The sequence below is a fragment of the Poeciliopsis prolifica genome, unplaced genomic scaffold (assembly GCF_027474105.1).
Source record: "Poeciliopsis prolifica strain line A6 unplaced genomic scaffold, Auburn_PproV2 SCAFFOLD007, whole genome shotgun sequence".
NCBI classification, from domain to species: Eukaryota; Metazoa; Chordata; class Actinopteri; order Cyprinodontiformes; family Poeciliidae; genus Poeciliopsis; species Poeciliopsis prolifica.
The window spans coordinates 8,351,857-8,368,213 of NW_026562382.1; the positions used below are offsets into that span (position 1 = coordinate 8,351,857).

General features: G+C 38.5%; 1 protein-coding gene across 1 annotated transcript; it reads left to right on the plus strand.

Annotated features, from left to right (window-relative positions):
• The first annotated feature begins 1,578 nt into the window (after positions 1 to 1,578).
• On the plus strand, positions 1,579 to 8,562 carry ackr3a (atypical chemokine receptor 3a). Its single transcript, XM_055032384.1, has 2 exons — positions 1,579 to 1,722; positions 5,748 to 8,562. The coding sequence occupies exon 2, from the start codon at positions 5,804 to 5,806 to the stop codon at positions 6,944 to 6,946; it is 1,143 nt and encodes a 380-aa protein (XP_054888359.1). The 5' UTR covers positions 1,579 to 1,722; positions 5,748 to 5,803; the 3' UTR covers positions 6,947 to 8,562.
• Positions 8,563 to 16,357: the final 7,795 nt, after the last annotated feature.

The window sequence follows — 16,357 nt, forward strand, 5'->3', positions numbered from 1 at the left end:
ATATATATATATATATATATATATATATATATATATATATATATATCTATATATATATATATATATATATATATATATATATATATATATATATATATATATATATATATATATATGTAACTCTGAAATTTAATCTTGATGTTAAAATGGTTTAAAAACGTCAGAGTAATATTTTCTATAGTGGTGGGTTAATATTCCCTCTGTGTTGTCAGTTACCTCCAGTGGAAGTGGGTGTTGGGTTAAACCCATTTGTTGGTTTTGGGTGGATGCAGAAGGCAATCGTTGTGGTTCACTGAATGTCTGAAACTTCAGTTTCATATCTAGGCAAATTGGGGCGCGGCAGAAATCGCTGCCCCTGTCGAGTCATTGTGGAAACATGTATTGCATATATTTGCCCCAAGGTACAAACGTCGTTGTTTGTGGTCTTTTTTTTTAGTCAATTAAATTTGTCGTCGTTGACACCCCCCACAAGGAGGGTGAGCAATAAACTGATTGCTGTAAAAAGAGCTGGCTGTTGCAGAGTGCTTTATTCAAACAATTTATGGGAAAGTTAAGTGGATGAAAAAACTGGAGTTGAGCAAGATGCACAAGGAAGATTAAATCCCATTCCAAGGTTTAGTGAAAACACAGATTGCAGTGCTTCAAGAACCACCATACATTGACAGTTGTAGCCCAGGATATGGGCTACAACTGTCACATTCCTGGTGTTAAGCCATTCCTGAACCAGGGACCTTGGAAGCTTCTTAACCTGACTATGCAATACAGACGAGGTGTAATTAACGTGAGCTTTCTTACCACAACTGCTGAAACACAGTCTTGAATGTTGGGTCCAGGTTTTTATGACTGTAGAACAAGGAGGGGAAACAAGATTTTTTGAAGAGTCACTATTTACCTGAAGCTATTAGACAGAAAACAGGCAGAGATCCTGTGAATTGAAATGAACTGCACCAATGTGAAGATCAGACTGTGGCTCTACTTAGATGCTGCATCTAAGCAGCCTTAAGTTATTTAATTGAATTCTCCAGCTCATCTGCAGTGCTAGTTCTGCTGTCTCATATTTATCTTCGTCATGGTCACTCACACAGTTATCGGTTCTTTTGGCAGTGCATGTGTCAAATCCAGATGGGAAATTAAACCAGCATCTCTTTTTTGTTATGGCAGTGACCTGGACGAACTATCAAGTCAATATACTGAACAGTTTTTTTTAAGCCACTGTAATAAAAAATAACATCAGTAAAATATAAACATAACACTCTGCATGCAATGAATTCATACAAGTTTCACTTTTTGATTTGAATGACTGAAATCAGTTTACTTTCGATTACATTTTAATATGAAGTAATTCAAACATTTTTACATCCTACTATTTCACGAAAACGCTCCAGAGAATCAGAGGCAGAAATGTTCATTTCTCTGTTTTTTTTTCTTCACTTGGCCGAAACTGGCTGGGCTGCGTGATGTTTTGAATGCCTGAGGTGATGCCATATCAATACGCAGCACTGTTGGACCAGCCCAAGGAGGCGTAGCTCTTTTTTATCAGCAAGTGCAGGTCGAGGGAGTGGATCACATTTACTGCAGAAAGGAGAGAGGCACACGCGAAGTTTTTTTTTCTCTCGCTGCAGAGTGGAGGTTTCTTTGAAACACCCGAAGTAATCTCAAACAAATCTGATCCACAGACGACAAACTGCGATTAAAAAAGGAGAAGAGGAAAAAAAAAATCAGGTAAGCGTTCAAGAAGAAGAAGCGAAACTTTTTAACGGAGATGCTGCAACTTTCCTCTGCTTGCTTTTCTGTAGATACTTCGCTCTTTCGAGGAATCACGGCAACTTTTTCTAACACCTTTTTGCTGAAATCTGAAAACAGTGCAGTTTAGTTTTTGTTTTTTGTCGCTCGTTCGTGCGTTTGCGCCACTCGTTTGCCTCGGGTCTTGAGTGAGACTGCGACTTCAAATCTGATAAAGGTTTTGTTGACAGCCTGATCCAAATCAAAAACGACCACAGTGACATTGTGGGCATCCGCTGTGAGCAGCAGCAGCAGCAGCAGGTTCGGATCGCTGGTTCCATTAGGAGCTCATGCGTAATAACGCACCCAGTGACACCTCACCGGTTATCTACGCGGAAACGCCGGGTCCCGTGCAAAGAGGCCAGAGATTTTATCCGGGAGCCAGTCGATCGGGACTGACAGGACACGCTGCACCTGCGCTATTCACGTCGACCAACATTTGCACATGAAACGAATTGGTGTATTGTGAAACAAATGGCGTTTGGCTCTTCTTTGTAACCGCGTAGAGGGTTAAAAAACAAAACAAAACAAAAAACGTAGAGAAAACGAGAGGTAAACATACAGTGGGGAAGAGGGAGACTTTATGTGCAGTCTGTTTGTTATCTGATGTGGCGGGTGTCAGGAGGTTAATTCGCTTGAAGCCCGGGGGGCGACCTGGCACCTTCAGGTATTTTCCATATAATGTGGAGGAGTTCGGATCGCGTGGGTCTGTCGCAGCTCGGACGCTCACAATTTAGGCGAATATCTGCTATCTTATCACGATGATTTAAGAGAAGGGCGTCAGATATGTGTTCAATCAGAGTTATCTCAAGGGAGTAAGTTAAAAGCCTTGCAATCAGTAAGAACTTGAATTGATAGGAGCAGATTTATATATTTAACTGCGAGGGGCATGTCTGAAATGCAGAAACATAACTGCTATAATAACACAATTGCAGTTAAGAGCTTGGATTTTTTATTTTTTTTTATTTTTAACATTTTGTCTTCAATGTATTTCATTAAGATTTTGTTTAATAGACCTATGACTTGCGAAGTAGTAGCCAAATGTCACATGATTTTATTTTTCTGTTTTCTTTTCTTCCTCTCCTTTATCAAACAAATCCCCCCCCCCCAAAAAAAAAAAAAAATGTGGTATGCATTTGTGTTCAGCACCTATTTTCTCCTATTCCCTGAAGGAAATCCTGTGCAGTCAATTGCCTTCAGCAGCCACCTATTTAGTAAATAGAGTCCTCCTGTGTGTAAATCACACTCAGTGTAAATACAGTTAATCTGCGAAGGCCTCAGAGGTTTGTTAGAGAGCTTTAGAGAACAACACTATCATCAACAGAGCTGACAGACCAGGGGTGAAGTTGCGGAAAGGTATAAAGCAGGTTTAGGTAACGACACAATAACTCAAGCTTTTATCATGCAGCAGTGCTCATCACCCAAAAACACACAAGACATGGAAGCAAGCGCTATTCTGAAAAAAAAAGAGAAAGATGTGCAGAAATGGTAGAAACCCATTCCAAAAGAGGAGTGAGCATTTTACCTCAGGGCTGCTGAATATAAATGCATGCCACACTTTTCAGATTTGTATTCATGTAAAACTGTTTAAGCCATGTACCTTTTTTCACACTTATGGAGTACTTTGTGTAGGTCTTTCAGATAAAATCACAATCAATTATACTGAAGTTTATGGTTGACGAAATGCAGCATATGAAAACATGTGAAACAAAAACGACTGGGCATGAATGAATTCCCTTTCAGGCATATAAATAAAAAAATGTTTACATCAATTCGCAACAGGCTGTTGTACAATTGAGAGGATGGAAAATGTGAGACACAGAAGACTGGGATGTTTGGTATTAATACCCCCTGATGATTTCAAACTCATCTCTGTTAAAGCTAAATGTGTTTCTTCTGATTTGCTTCATGTGTATGTAATCTGATAAATACTGCAAAGGTTCATGTTTTCTAAAGTGAGTGAATACAAGTTGGCAGACCATCCCCAAACAACTGCTTTTCTATAGGTTCCAGGTGTCCTTTTTCAACTTCTTTTCATATACTTCGTCATTCCTCATCCTGTGTGACTCTGTGCCAATTATCACGTGTGCAGCATTAGTCTCTCCCCACAGACAGATGTCTGACACGGTCACATTTCACTGCTCTGTAGCGTGCCGTGCCCAAACCAGTGGTCGGTGACCCTCTTTTTAACCTCGGCCAAAGCATTTTGCAGCCGTCAGGCCCCCCCTGCTGATCTTTGCACACAATTCACTCTGTGGGCGTACGAGTCAGCGAGGGGCAAACGGCAGGGTTAAGCCACTCGTGTTCTGGTTTTGATCCATCACCCCTCACCTCTGATCTCTCACACTGTGGTGGGCTGACAGTTAGCAGAGAGAGACATTGCAGGAAAAAAAAGCTGCCAATGCGGGCCACGCAGGGGTGAGGCTCTCAGTGTCCAAAGGGCTGGAGACGCCAACTTCTTTTATCCGCCCGACTGTTTCGTTTGCTTACATTCGCTCCAGGTTTGAAATCTTATGTTGTGTTCCTGCTTTATCAGAATCAGATGTTGCAAGATGACGTATTCGGAGCCATGTGCAACTTTTTCTTTGATCAACTGGGTGGTGACAGCTGATCTCTCGCCCTCTCTTTTCCTGCCTCACCAGCGGAGAAAAGACATGGGATTCAATGTGTTTTACAAAAACAAGCATACGAAGGAAAAAAAAAAACTTCTTTAAAGAGGCATCGGATTTCCCACTCTCACCAGTGCTTTATCTTGGAATGCCCAGAATGCTCCGGAAATACACCATGTTTGGATTTCTCGGTCCCGTTTCCTTAGGTCCAATATGCTCTCTTTGCCAGTGGAGCTAATATAAACATTTATTGTGCTGCCCCCAGAGTGCACATCCATCACTGAAACACCCCACCATTTATGAGAGGATAACAGAGAGGTGTTAGGAACTCATGAAAGCACTGTTTTAACAACTTAACCACATTAGGGTTTGATTCTTCACCATCTTATATTTTACTAGCTCAGTGAGACCTCTTGGAAAATAAAACATGGTTTCTGCAGCTGAATAACTCCAAGTGCAAATGAGGCATTAAAGATATATATCTATATATATATCTATATCTATATCTATCTATCTATATATATATATATATCTATATATATATATATATATATATATATATATATAGATATATATATATATCTATATCTATATCTATCTATCTATCTATCTATCTATCTATCTATCTATCTATCTATCTATCTATCTATCTATCTATCTATCTATCTATCTATCTATCTATCTATCTATCTATCTATCTATCTATCTATCTATCTATCTATCTATCTATCATCTATCTATCTATCTATCTATCTATCTATCTATCTATCTATCTATCTATCTATCTATCTATCTATCTATCTATCTATCTATCTATCTATCTATCTATCTATCTATCTATCTATCTATCTATCTATCTATCTATCTATCTAGATAGATAGATAGATAGATAGATAGATAGATAGATAGATATAGATATATATAGTGTGTTTGTGTGTATTGCCTGTGCTTTCCTTAACACTGAAATCTTCAAACAAAAAAAAAAAAACAATATTTCCAAATTCATCATATTCTAAAATAGGCAGAAGTTGAAAGCTCAAAAGGAAAAAATGCCTAACTTTGCTGTATTACCCACCACATTCCTGTTATCTGCCAAAAGTGTTGCTCTCTAACACTTCTGCAACCTAAGTGAACTGCAGACAAAAGAGAGAATACATTCTTTGAATCAGTAACTTTTAGTCTTTGTTCCTCAGTACCAGTGTTCACACCAAAGGCTGACCTGGTTGTAGCATTCACTTGATTGGCCCTGGCCGATCAGTTTTAGCTTGCAGATCCCAGTCACTAGACAATGTTTTAATGTTTCTCCTGACATCTAACTGCTTATGAAAACTTACTAAGTTATTTTTGTCTTCACAGGATCCATCCCAGTAGGACTTCTGGAGTGCATTACCGCCCAGTAGTCTGTGGTCAAAATGAGCCTTAGCGCAACTGAGCTGGAGGAGCTGTGGGAGTCCTTTGGAGAGTTGAACGTCTCTGATAGCTTCAGCAACATATCAAGAGTGGATGTGCTGGTGTGCACCACAGCTTTTAACCGCACTGCTCTGCTGTACTCCATGTGCGTCCTCTACACTTTTATCTTCATTGTTGGACTGGCTGCTAATGGTCTGGTCCTCTGGGTGAACATCCGTGCTCAAAGAGACTCCACGCCTCGCCATGAGACACATATGTACATTGCTCACCTGGCAGTTGCAGATTTATGCGTGTGCGTCACTCTTCCTGTGTGGGTGAGCTCCCTGGCCCAACATGGCCACTGGCCATTTGGCGAAGTGGCATGCAAGCTCACACACCTGCTATTCTCTGTGAACCTCTTTGGCAGCATCTTCTTCCTGGCCTGCATGAGCGTGGACCGCTACCTAAGCGTGATGCAGCACAGAGAGGAGGGAGGCGCTCGCAGGAAGTTGATCCGTCGAGCTGTATGTTTTGGGGTGTGGCTTCTGGCTTTGGTGGCGTCTTCTCCTGAAACCTACTTCCTGCGTGCTGTGAAGTCGGTGCACGGAGACACTATGATGTGCAGGCCGGAGTATCCAGAGGAAAACCACAGGGAGTGGATGGTGGGAGTGCAGCTCAGCTTCATCCTGCTGGGTTTTGTTCTTCCCTTTCCGGTCATTGCAGTGTTTTACGCCCTTCTGGCAAGAGCTTTCAGTCGCTCTTCTTCCTCATCATCATCATCATCATCATCATTTTCCCATTTGGAGCAGGAGCGCCGTGTGAGCCGCAGGGTAATTCTGGCCTACATTGTGATTTTCCTGGCCTGCTGGGGGCCATATCATGCTGCTCTGCTGGTGGATGCACTATCACAACTGGGCCTGGTGCCCCTGACTTGTGGCCTGGAGAACGTGCTCTATGTGGCCTTGCACCTCACCCAGTGCCTGTCCCTGCTCCACTGCTGTTTCAACCCCATTCTCTACAACTTCATCAATCGAAACTACCGCTACGACCTCATGAAGGCCTTCATTTTCAAATACTCAACTCGAACAGGCTTGGCACGTCTTATTGAGACTAATAACATGTCGGAGACTGAATACTCAGCTGTAGAAAACCCACCACTGATCTGATCTCAGTGAGTCTAGCAGCATATGAACTCATGCTCTGCTTGATTTATCTGCTCTAAACCAATTGAGCGTCCCTTTTACAGACATCTGCTTTAAACCTAGAAAGACTTGAAGACTAATCAAAAAGCACTTAAAGCAGTTTATAATAGCAGCTGATTTACAAATCATTGTAGATGAAAAGCCAAAATTGAGTGTAAATTGTATAAAATCATGGTTTTTTTATTATGTGTGTATGCTCTGTGGATTAGTATGTGTGTAGTGTGAGTATATTATCAGCAGAATAATATCTTTGTAGTCTGTCTACTTTTGTGTATTTATGTACATTTACACTGTTTGTCTCTTTTCTGTTGTAATGCAAAACTCTTCGCACAATCTCTCATGTTGTAAAACATTTCCTCATCATTTGCAGCTGAGCCGCTATCTGGCTCCATTGCTTTTGTCCTGCTGCCACATTGTGAATTACAATCTCATTATAGTCAGCTGAAGCCTTCAGAAAAAATGATTTTCTTTTTAAAATCCAAAAAACATGGTTTTATTTTTTTCAATTATTTATTTTGTAGCCATTGCTTAAGTATTTACAGCACTCTTGTCTGTAATTTTTTTTAATGAAGCATCATCTCTGAAGCATCAGAGGTTATGAAGCATAAGCTTGCTAGCTTTGCTAAAGTTAGCTTACCATACCTTGGCCTATCAACGTAGCTTGAAGGTGTGGTATTTTATTTTGGTTATTGTTCTCTGTCTTTGCACATAAAGCTCAACATTAACACCAAAATCGTTATTTTCTACTTATAAACAACAATGAAATTTTTATATTGAAGATATTTTAAGATGGTGAAAGTGCTCTTTGGTCTTGGTCTCTCCTATTCTGGATCCATTTTTCTGAAACTCATCAGTCTGGATTTATACTAAATGAAAACACCAGTTTATATATTAACCCCTGATAAGCCCTTAAAAAAAAACTCTGTTCAAAATTGTTTTACTTTCTTTTTCTTTTCTGCTTTTTTGGACATAAACATTCTCCACTTTTATCTGTAGGCTTCTGCTGAGACTACTGATCTTATAAAGCAAGAATAAAAAGCTCCAGATGTTACTGAATATTCCCTTATTACATAATACTGTCTGTTTTGTTATGTCAGTAAATTATATTATTGAAAGTTGTGGCAGTTACACATGTCCATGTGTTAATAATCCTTTTCTGTCTGCACACAGGCCACAGACACAGTTTATGACCTAATAACATTAATAAGCGGCTTGCGTCCTGTAATGGAGGCTGCAGCTGCGATGAACAGCTTTACAATATGCCTGTTTGAGATCAAATTGCATAAATATCAATGTACTAACTCAGATTTGATTGCTTATCTGTACATGAACCAAAAGCTTGATACCAAGGGATAATGTTTATATGTTCTAAGTATTGAGAGATACATTTTATTCACTGTGTTATTTTGATATGATGTCATCATGGGTTTTGTGTTACACTTGTATTCCTTTTGCAAAGATTTTATGTAGGATAAGAAAAGAGCAGAGACACAAACATGTTTTGTAAGACAACAAGCATTCCCTTTGCATTGTAATGTATAGCATGTGTTTTATTACATAATAAAAACTGACAAAAAACATTTTGCATCAATGTTTTTTGTTCAAAAAGTGCATTAATATCTTTCTGACTTCTAATTTTAGTATGACTAATACTGTGTTTACTTATCATGAGTCATGTAACATCTAAAAGGCTTAATGATGATTGAATGTGGTTTTGAAAAAAACATTTCCCACTGAGGCTGAGTTATTAAGTTCCAAATAAACACAAAAGGCATCAAGCCTCTGCAGGAAAAAAAGTAAATAAGTATCGCTTTCTGTGGTTTATTCCAGCTGTCCCGTGAAATGTACACTACACTTTAGTCTGGTCATGGTTGAGTTGCTGGAACTGAGGGGAAAAGACACATTATCCAGTCACTGACGCACACTACAGCAAAAGAGCAGAAACATGCCGTCCTCCTCTTTTCAAAACAACAACGCAAATTTCTTTTGAGTTTCCACTTACAAAGAAAGACGTTGTTAGTTTGGAGCACTTTAGTTTGTGATTTGTCATGTCCAAGCTGCTGTTGGTTCTGTTGCCTTGAAAGCAAGCAAGAAGTTTCTGGGTTGAGTCCCAGGACCGTGCCTGTGCAGGGTTTTTCTGGGTACTCTGGCTTTTTCCCACAGTTCGAAAACATGTTTGATAAGTCTCACTAGAGACTAATCAAATCTCATTAGATTGTACTTAGGTCTGAATATGAGTATGTGTGTGTGTGTGTGGGGGTGGGTGTGTGTGTGTGTGTGTATTGGTGGGGGGGGTGGTGAAAATAGGTTTAATAGAGAGAAAACCATTAGCTTAATAACAATTTCATTTGTTGCCTTTGTTTTCATGCAACAAATCATTTTCATTTGTTTCATGAAAATGACTTTCATGCTACTGTCCTGCTTTGTTGCAGGATTTCCATGCAACAATAAGTGAAAATGAAATGTCTCATGAGTTCTTATTGAATCTCACCTTCCTTTATAGAAAATGTGGCAGAGAATGGATGTGGTGAAATCTCAGGGAAATTCTTTTAACAAGTATAAGCAATAAAAACTGCAATCCTATTTTATTGCTTGTCTTTAGCAACATTTTTTCATTCTTTTCCACAACATTTAGTCCCATTTTTGATACCCTTGAGACAGTATATTTCATTTAAAAGCTGTGCTAAAGGTTTGCACTGGTGAAACCAGGGAAGCATGTGTTGCTTGCGGAACTGCTGGCACAGTCCTGCCACTCTGTTTCAGGTCAGTCTGATAAGGAAGCTGTGCGGGGAATTTTGAAGGTTAAACTAAGCGAGTGACCTGCTAATGATACCCCTCCAGTTTCCTTTCTTTTCCAGACACAACCTTGATCTTGCAGCATTCCTACGGTGCACAGGCCTCCCTCTTCTTTCTTGTTCTGAATTATTTTCCCTATGTGAGACCTTTTCATCTGACCCTGTCAATACCTTCCAAAGGCTTTTTTACAGGTCAGCGATTCTCCACTTACTAACTCATCTACAATGAATACACAATGCTTTGTAGTAAGGTATGAAAGGCTTTGCTCTTGAAAGTGTTCACCATGTAAGTGGATTTTAAAGAAAGAGTTATGGATCCTAATTAAACCCATGTGCTGTGTTTTCAGTTTGATTAAAAGCAAACATGCTTTGGAGTATACAAAGACTATATATTTGAAATACAATTAAAATGCTATGAAAGTAGAGACAGAGCTCCTCTACAGGGCTGATCTAAACAGCCTTATCTGTTTTCCCCTTTATCTTTGCACTTAACTTTCCAGTTAACTTTCCAGTTAAGTGGAAAGATAAAACTGAAATAAAATAGGGAGTTAATAAACCAAAGGATTTGTTTTGGAACTAAACAGCTTCTCTAATAAGCCCAAATGCTCATATTATCCTCTTTTTTACTTAAAAAATACATTTCCATTGGTCTCACATAACATTCAGAATGTCATTCTAAGAAACTGTGTTTTCAGACTTCAGTAAACCATCAAAATTGACCAAAATGCTTGAAGTGGAACATGTTAGCTATGGTTGGTTTTTGTTTAACTTTTACTGTTGCATTTGCAACCACTGTTTGAATTACGATGAAGGTAATCTGAAAAAAAGAGTCATTTCTGTAAATGTGCTGATGCTGCAGATTATTTTTTTTTAAATTGCCATTCCTGGGAGGCTGGTTTTCTCAGGGTGAAAAGTGAGGCTTCACTCCAGTTAAATGGCTTCTATTCCCCCAGGAAGGCATTTATGTTATGAACCGCTGTGCTTTGTCACAATTTGCCAACTCTAATTAAATTATTCTGCTTTGAGATGTTTCACATGCAGTAGTATCAGACCTATCACTGAGAACCTTTTCTGACCAAACTCTAACGCCGTGCAGTTAAAATGCTGAACCAGCCTCAAAGGAGAAAGCTACAAGTTTCCTCTTTTATCACCTTGCCTTTAATTGTAGCTTTATGTTGTCCTGGAGCTTAGACAGCGCGCAATCTCCTCATCAAAACAAAGGAAACACATTGAGTGAGAAATATCAGTATCTGAACTGCCTCAAGCATCATGTCTGGGACCTGGGAATAACCCGTGTTCAGTTCTCATTTTTCTTAAATCAGATTTTCTCTGATTTAACAACAGTTACTTAATGGCCGACTATCTGCTTTGGTTTGATTTAATAAGCGGATGTAATGGAGCATAAATTCTCTTAATGGAGTGAGGTTCTTTTGCTTCTCATTTCACAATAATGGCCTCTATCGGTCACTGAGACAAGATAACATGAATGAATTATAAAATAGAAACGAGGTGCAGCGGCACAGAGTGATTCATGGAACATGGATTCTTTCCCGTTTTCTCCAGGAGGTGCACGCTTTGAAATTTTACGCACACTTATCCAATGATCTTAAGGCAAACATGCCTGTGTGGTCAAAGAAACTGTTATATTGTTTCTGGACTGTTTCCAGGCATGAATGTTGATTCCTAATATAGTTTGCGCTTGCTTTGCTCCATGTAGTAAAGGACTGAACAGGGTGACATAAAAGGCTTTAAATATTTAATGAAGTAGAATAAGAAATCAGCAGCTGTTTGCAGTCAAAGGGAGTTTTAAGTGGGCATATGAAGAAAACCTCATGGTCTGGGTTAGTTTAGCGCTCCACTACTGTCAGCAGGAAAGGACAACCCCTGTGGCCAGATGTAGGACAGATGTTTAGTCTAAGAGAAAAGAGGAAGACAAAAAAGGTTTAAAGACAACTGAACTGGATTTTTGATGAAGCGATGAAACAACTCAGAAATTTACAAAGACATGCCTCATTTAGTATATCCTGATTTAATTGTAATGAAGGCAGAGTCTTTAAGTGAGCTGGGAAATATCACCATTTCATTGATGTGTCTTTAAGAAACATTTCTGTTTCATGCAACGAGACCACAACTCTCTAAAGAACTCTCTGAAGGACTGAGCTTTGGTTATTTCATAAACAACACCAAAGGATTTATTTGTCCAAGGTTCAGGATATCTCATCCAGCTGCAACTAACAGCTAAGCAATCAGTGGTAGATAATTAAAGTTTAGTGTCTATGCAGTGAACCCAGCGGATGAGTCTGTTAAGATGATTATTTTTATTTGTTTGCTGTGAGAGGCTATAAACAGGCATGATGATGTTGGTCTGAAATCACAGTCAAATAAACAAAAGGCAATCTGCAATTAAGCATAAATTCAGAACAAACAAAATGAAGCACATAAATAAGCAACTGAGTCGAGTTGCTGCCTTTAGTAGTTTGCTGTCACATCTTGAGGTTCTCGCTTAAACATATGACATAACATCTGGCTTTGTTGTGACCAAGGCCTGTAAGTCACTATGAGTTATACCATTACCTTGTGAAAACAATGAAGTTTAACTCATAATGTTTGAAAACCGCAAGAACAGAAAGTATGGCTGGATATGTCCTTTTTCCTGAATTGTTGAAACACTATACTCCACTTTTGCCTTTAGAACTGCATAAATCTTCATGGTGTAGATTCAACAAGGTGTTGGAAATGTTTCTCAGAGATTTTGGTTCATATTTAAATGATGGAATTATAATTTATGTAATTATGGCTCTGATTTGTTAGCTGCAAATCCATGATGCAAATTTTTCCTTTTGGATTGAGATCGGGTGAATATGGAGGCCACTGCAGCACTGCAAACCTTCCTTTATAGAAAGTTTGAGATGATTTCAGCTTTCTGGAAAGTAAACAGCAGGAACTTCAATGATTTAAGTTTGTACTTCTAGGCCCAAAGTGCACCAGATATTCTCACACCATCACACTGCCACTTAGCCTGAATTGTCCATGCCTTTATGAATCACGTTTATGTCAAATTCTAACCCAAATGACTTGAAAACTGATCTGTTTTTACAGTTTTTGTCCTAAAATACAAAAAAAAGAAACTAAAAACATCCTAAGCACAGTGTTTCTATGTGATCCAATGAAGCACAAAATGATTCCTAATATTTTGTAAAATTTTATTCACTTTGTTTGTATATTAAAAGACAGAATTGAAGTAAATACAGACCAAGCCATGATTTTAGGTCAAACAGCTGCAATTATTCACACCTCTAATTACTTTTTAGAGCAAATCCAGAATTATACAATTTTCATTTTTCTTGAAAATATCTCAGTATCATCATTGCGTAATAATTTGGATTCATTGTAGATTTTTGTTCAGGCTTTAAGCTATTGTGTACTTCTACCAAAACTCCTATTTTTAAACGGTCACCTGATTTTTCATGGTTCAGCAGCATGGGTCAACAAACTTAAAGTTATTCATTCTGTATGTGTATCTGTTCATCAAAATTACAAAAGTACAAGCTCACATAATAAACAATATTATTACAAGAGAATAAATAAAAGGGACTACAATAAATAAATGTCAAAAAATGGCTTGAATAATCGATTCAATTGACTCAATGATCAAAAGGGAAATACTAATGCTCTGCTTTTTTTTCCACACACCTCATTCTGTCCAGTTCATTGTTGAGGGATGACATTGGGTTAGAGGCAGGCTTCACCCTGGACACTTTCCCAATCCATCAGCAGGGTAACACAAAGACAAACATCCATGCATCCACACACTCACAAAGTCAACTGAGAACCCCTAATTCACCCAACATGCATATTTCTGGATTGTGGGAGGAAACCTAAGTAGCCCAAGTAAAACCAAGCGGGGGGGACATAGAAACCCTGCAAAAGCCTGCCAAACTGATATTTAATCCTCAGGCCTTGTTGCCATGAGGTTTCAGCAATAACCACAACACTATGCTGTCTGCATTTTACCCCAATAAATGTATAAATATGCAGACTCAAAGAAACAAAGAACTACAGTAGCTCAGTGGATGCTCTGGCTCTACATGGAGAGAATGCTTGGTTAAATTTCTAAACATAATTTACAGATAAAGTTGTGTTTAGACACTGTTTTTAAAATAAGTTTCACATGCACTCTGAATTATGGGAGGTCCTCTTCATTGCTTACTGCTCCATGGTGGTTTTTCAACCATTTCTTTTGAAAATCTCTAATCATTGCAAGATGATTAAAGATGTAATGGTTCAAGGATGAGACACATTGCTGCTCAGGCCTCATATTGGGGGTTGATTTACACCACAAGTCGTGCCCAAGCTTTGTTTCCAGTGTTTAGAAGTCACCTAATTCATTCACCATCCTGATGGTTTCAAGAGTTCAGCCCGATGCTCAGCCTCAGGTTCAGTCTCCACTCAATCATTCAAATGGGACACTTATGTCAGAACCAATATCAAATCTTCAGAGAAGTTTTGGGGAAAAGAAGACAGCTGCAAAAAAGCTTTGGGACACACACAAGTCAAAGCAAACCTCTTGGCTGAGTTATCAAAGTCAGATCAGTCAAGCATTTTATAAGGAATCAGTAAAGCATTTGGAGTAACTACCAGACTGATTATGAGATAATATTTAAGATATTAAGTTACTGATATTAACCCATGTCTAATTAACAAGTCTTTTTTTTTCTATCAGTATATCATTTGTAGAGAGTGGCATTATGGTTAAACATTTACTTCTAGAACACATTTGGTCATGTTTACTACAGTTTCCTGTTAAAACTTCCCACTTTTAAATAATAAATGACTTCCCAACAGTCCTTTGAGACCGAGTCCAGATAATGAGCTTATTTTGATTCCTGGGAATGAATAAAGGTGCTGACCTACCTTTATCACAGCTGTCACTGTGTGTTAACAGACACGGTCACATTTGAAAGCAGGATTTATGTGAAGTGACAAAAAAACACAGAAAGCCTTTTGCTGCATGAGATGTTTTGTCTGTGGTGATGTTTGAGCAGCCAAATGTCCTCCTTTGGTTCCTGTCTGGGGTCAGACTGTGGCATTCTGCTACGTAAACACGCCTTGTTTTTTCAGACAAGACCATGCTTCACAGTGAAGGCAACATGACATTACAGCCCCAGAGCAACTTTAATAAGGCTCATAAACATGCAGCTGCCTCCTTGTTCTGTCTGCTTATTAAGTCATGGCACAGTCAGTGAATCGTTTGTGAAACATTCAATTTGTAAGACATAAACTGTCCTCTGATGGAAGATTTTACCATTTCATTTATGGAAAGAAGCTCACATATCTACTTTGAGGTGGTCCTTTATAATGAAAGACTACATCTTTGTACTACAGCTGTGATGTATTTTGATTATCAAGGCTGAAATAATACTGCCTTCAAAACATTCCCAGGGGAAAAACGATTGCAGTAGAGGCTCAATTCCTGTACATTCATAAAATAAAACACATTACTTCCTTTGGGTTGTGATTATGTCCCATATAACTCACTCATCACTGGTGTTCCAGACTCTACAGCTTCCATGTTTTGTTTTGGTTTTTTTGACAGAGATAAATCTTTTTCCTCAGCAGGAGCATCTAAAGGGCAACTTTATATTGGAAAAAAAAATAAAAAGCTGGAGTCCGTCTTGCCAACCGGCTTTGCTCCGAGAGTATCTTCCTCAAAGGGAATTATTTTTATATTTCTGAGTAGGAAATCCTAATGTAGCATGAATTAAATCTTGTTCTGGCTCCTGATGATTCTTTTGTTATTTTTTTATCAAGACCAGCTTCCTGAAGTGCCAGACAAATGATAGCATGTTTCCTCACTGTTTTGATATGTCCTGTTGATAAGTTGGTCCAGTACATATTTTAGAGCAGTTAGTGTGTGGGCAAAAATTACAGAATGTTTTTTTTTGTCTCACTTCATGATGTTAGACTTTTGTTTTGGATCTCATACAAATTAATGGGTAATCTTTCAACTGCTACAATAAAAAGTCCAAGAAAGCAGAAAACATCAACTTGTTTTTCTCTCGCAGCTTTTATACGCATTCCTGTATAAATTGAGCTCTGATTCCTGACATGTTGCTAAGTTTTTATAAACACTTTTTTTTTTTTCGTTGTTTAAATATTAACTTTTGCATGTGTACATATGCGCTCCCTGGAGTCACAATACATAGAGCTGTCTGAACATAATGTTTCAGATCAAAAGGAAAAACATGGAAATTCCCCCGACACTATTCTCTCCAGCTTTTCCCTCCACACAGTGCAGCAATTTGTCTGCATTCTGATTTTCTCATTATAACATTCCAACCACTGAAGATATGTATTGTTTAAACATGTGTCAATGCCCTGTCACGTACCACAAAAACCACTCAACGTGCGTTGTGCGCATTGTCAAATATGTCGTTGAGCTTATTTTACTTGTGTCTGGGAACGATTACACCTGAAGGCCTGTACACTTCAAATGTAAAGCAATATTCCCATGCTGCTTAATTAGAGTGAAAAAAAGAGAAGATGACAGCAGAAATTATTGACTGTAATTGGCTGTGAA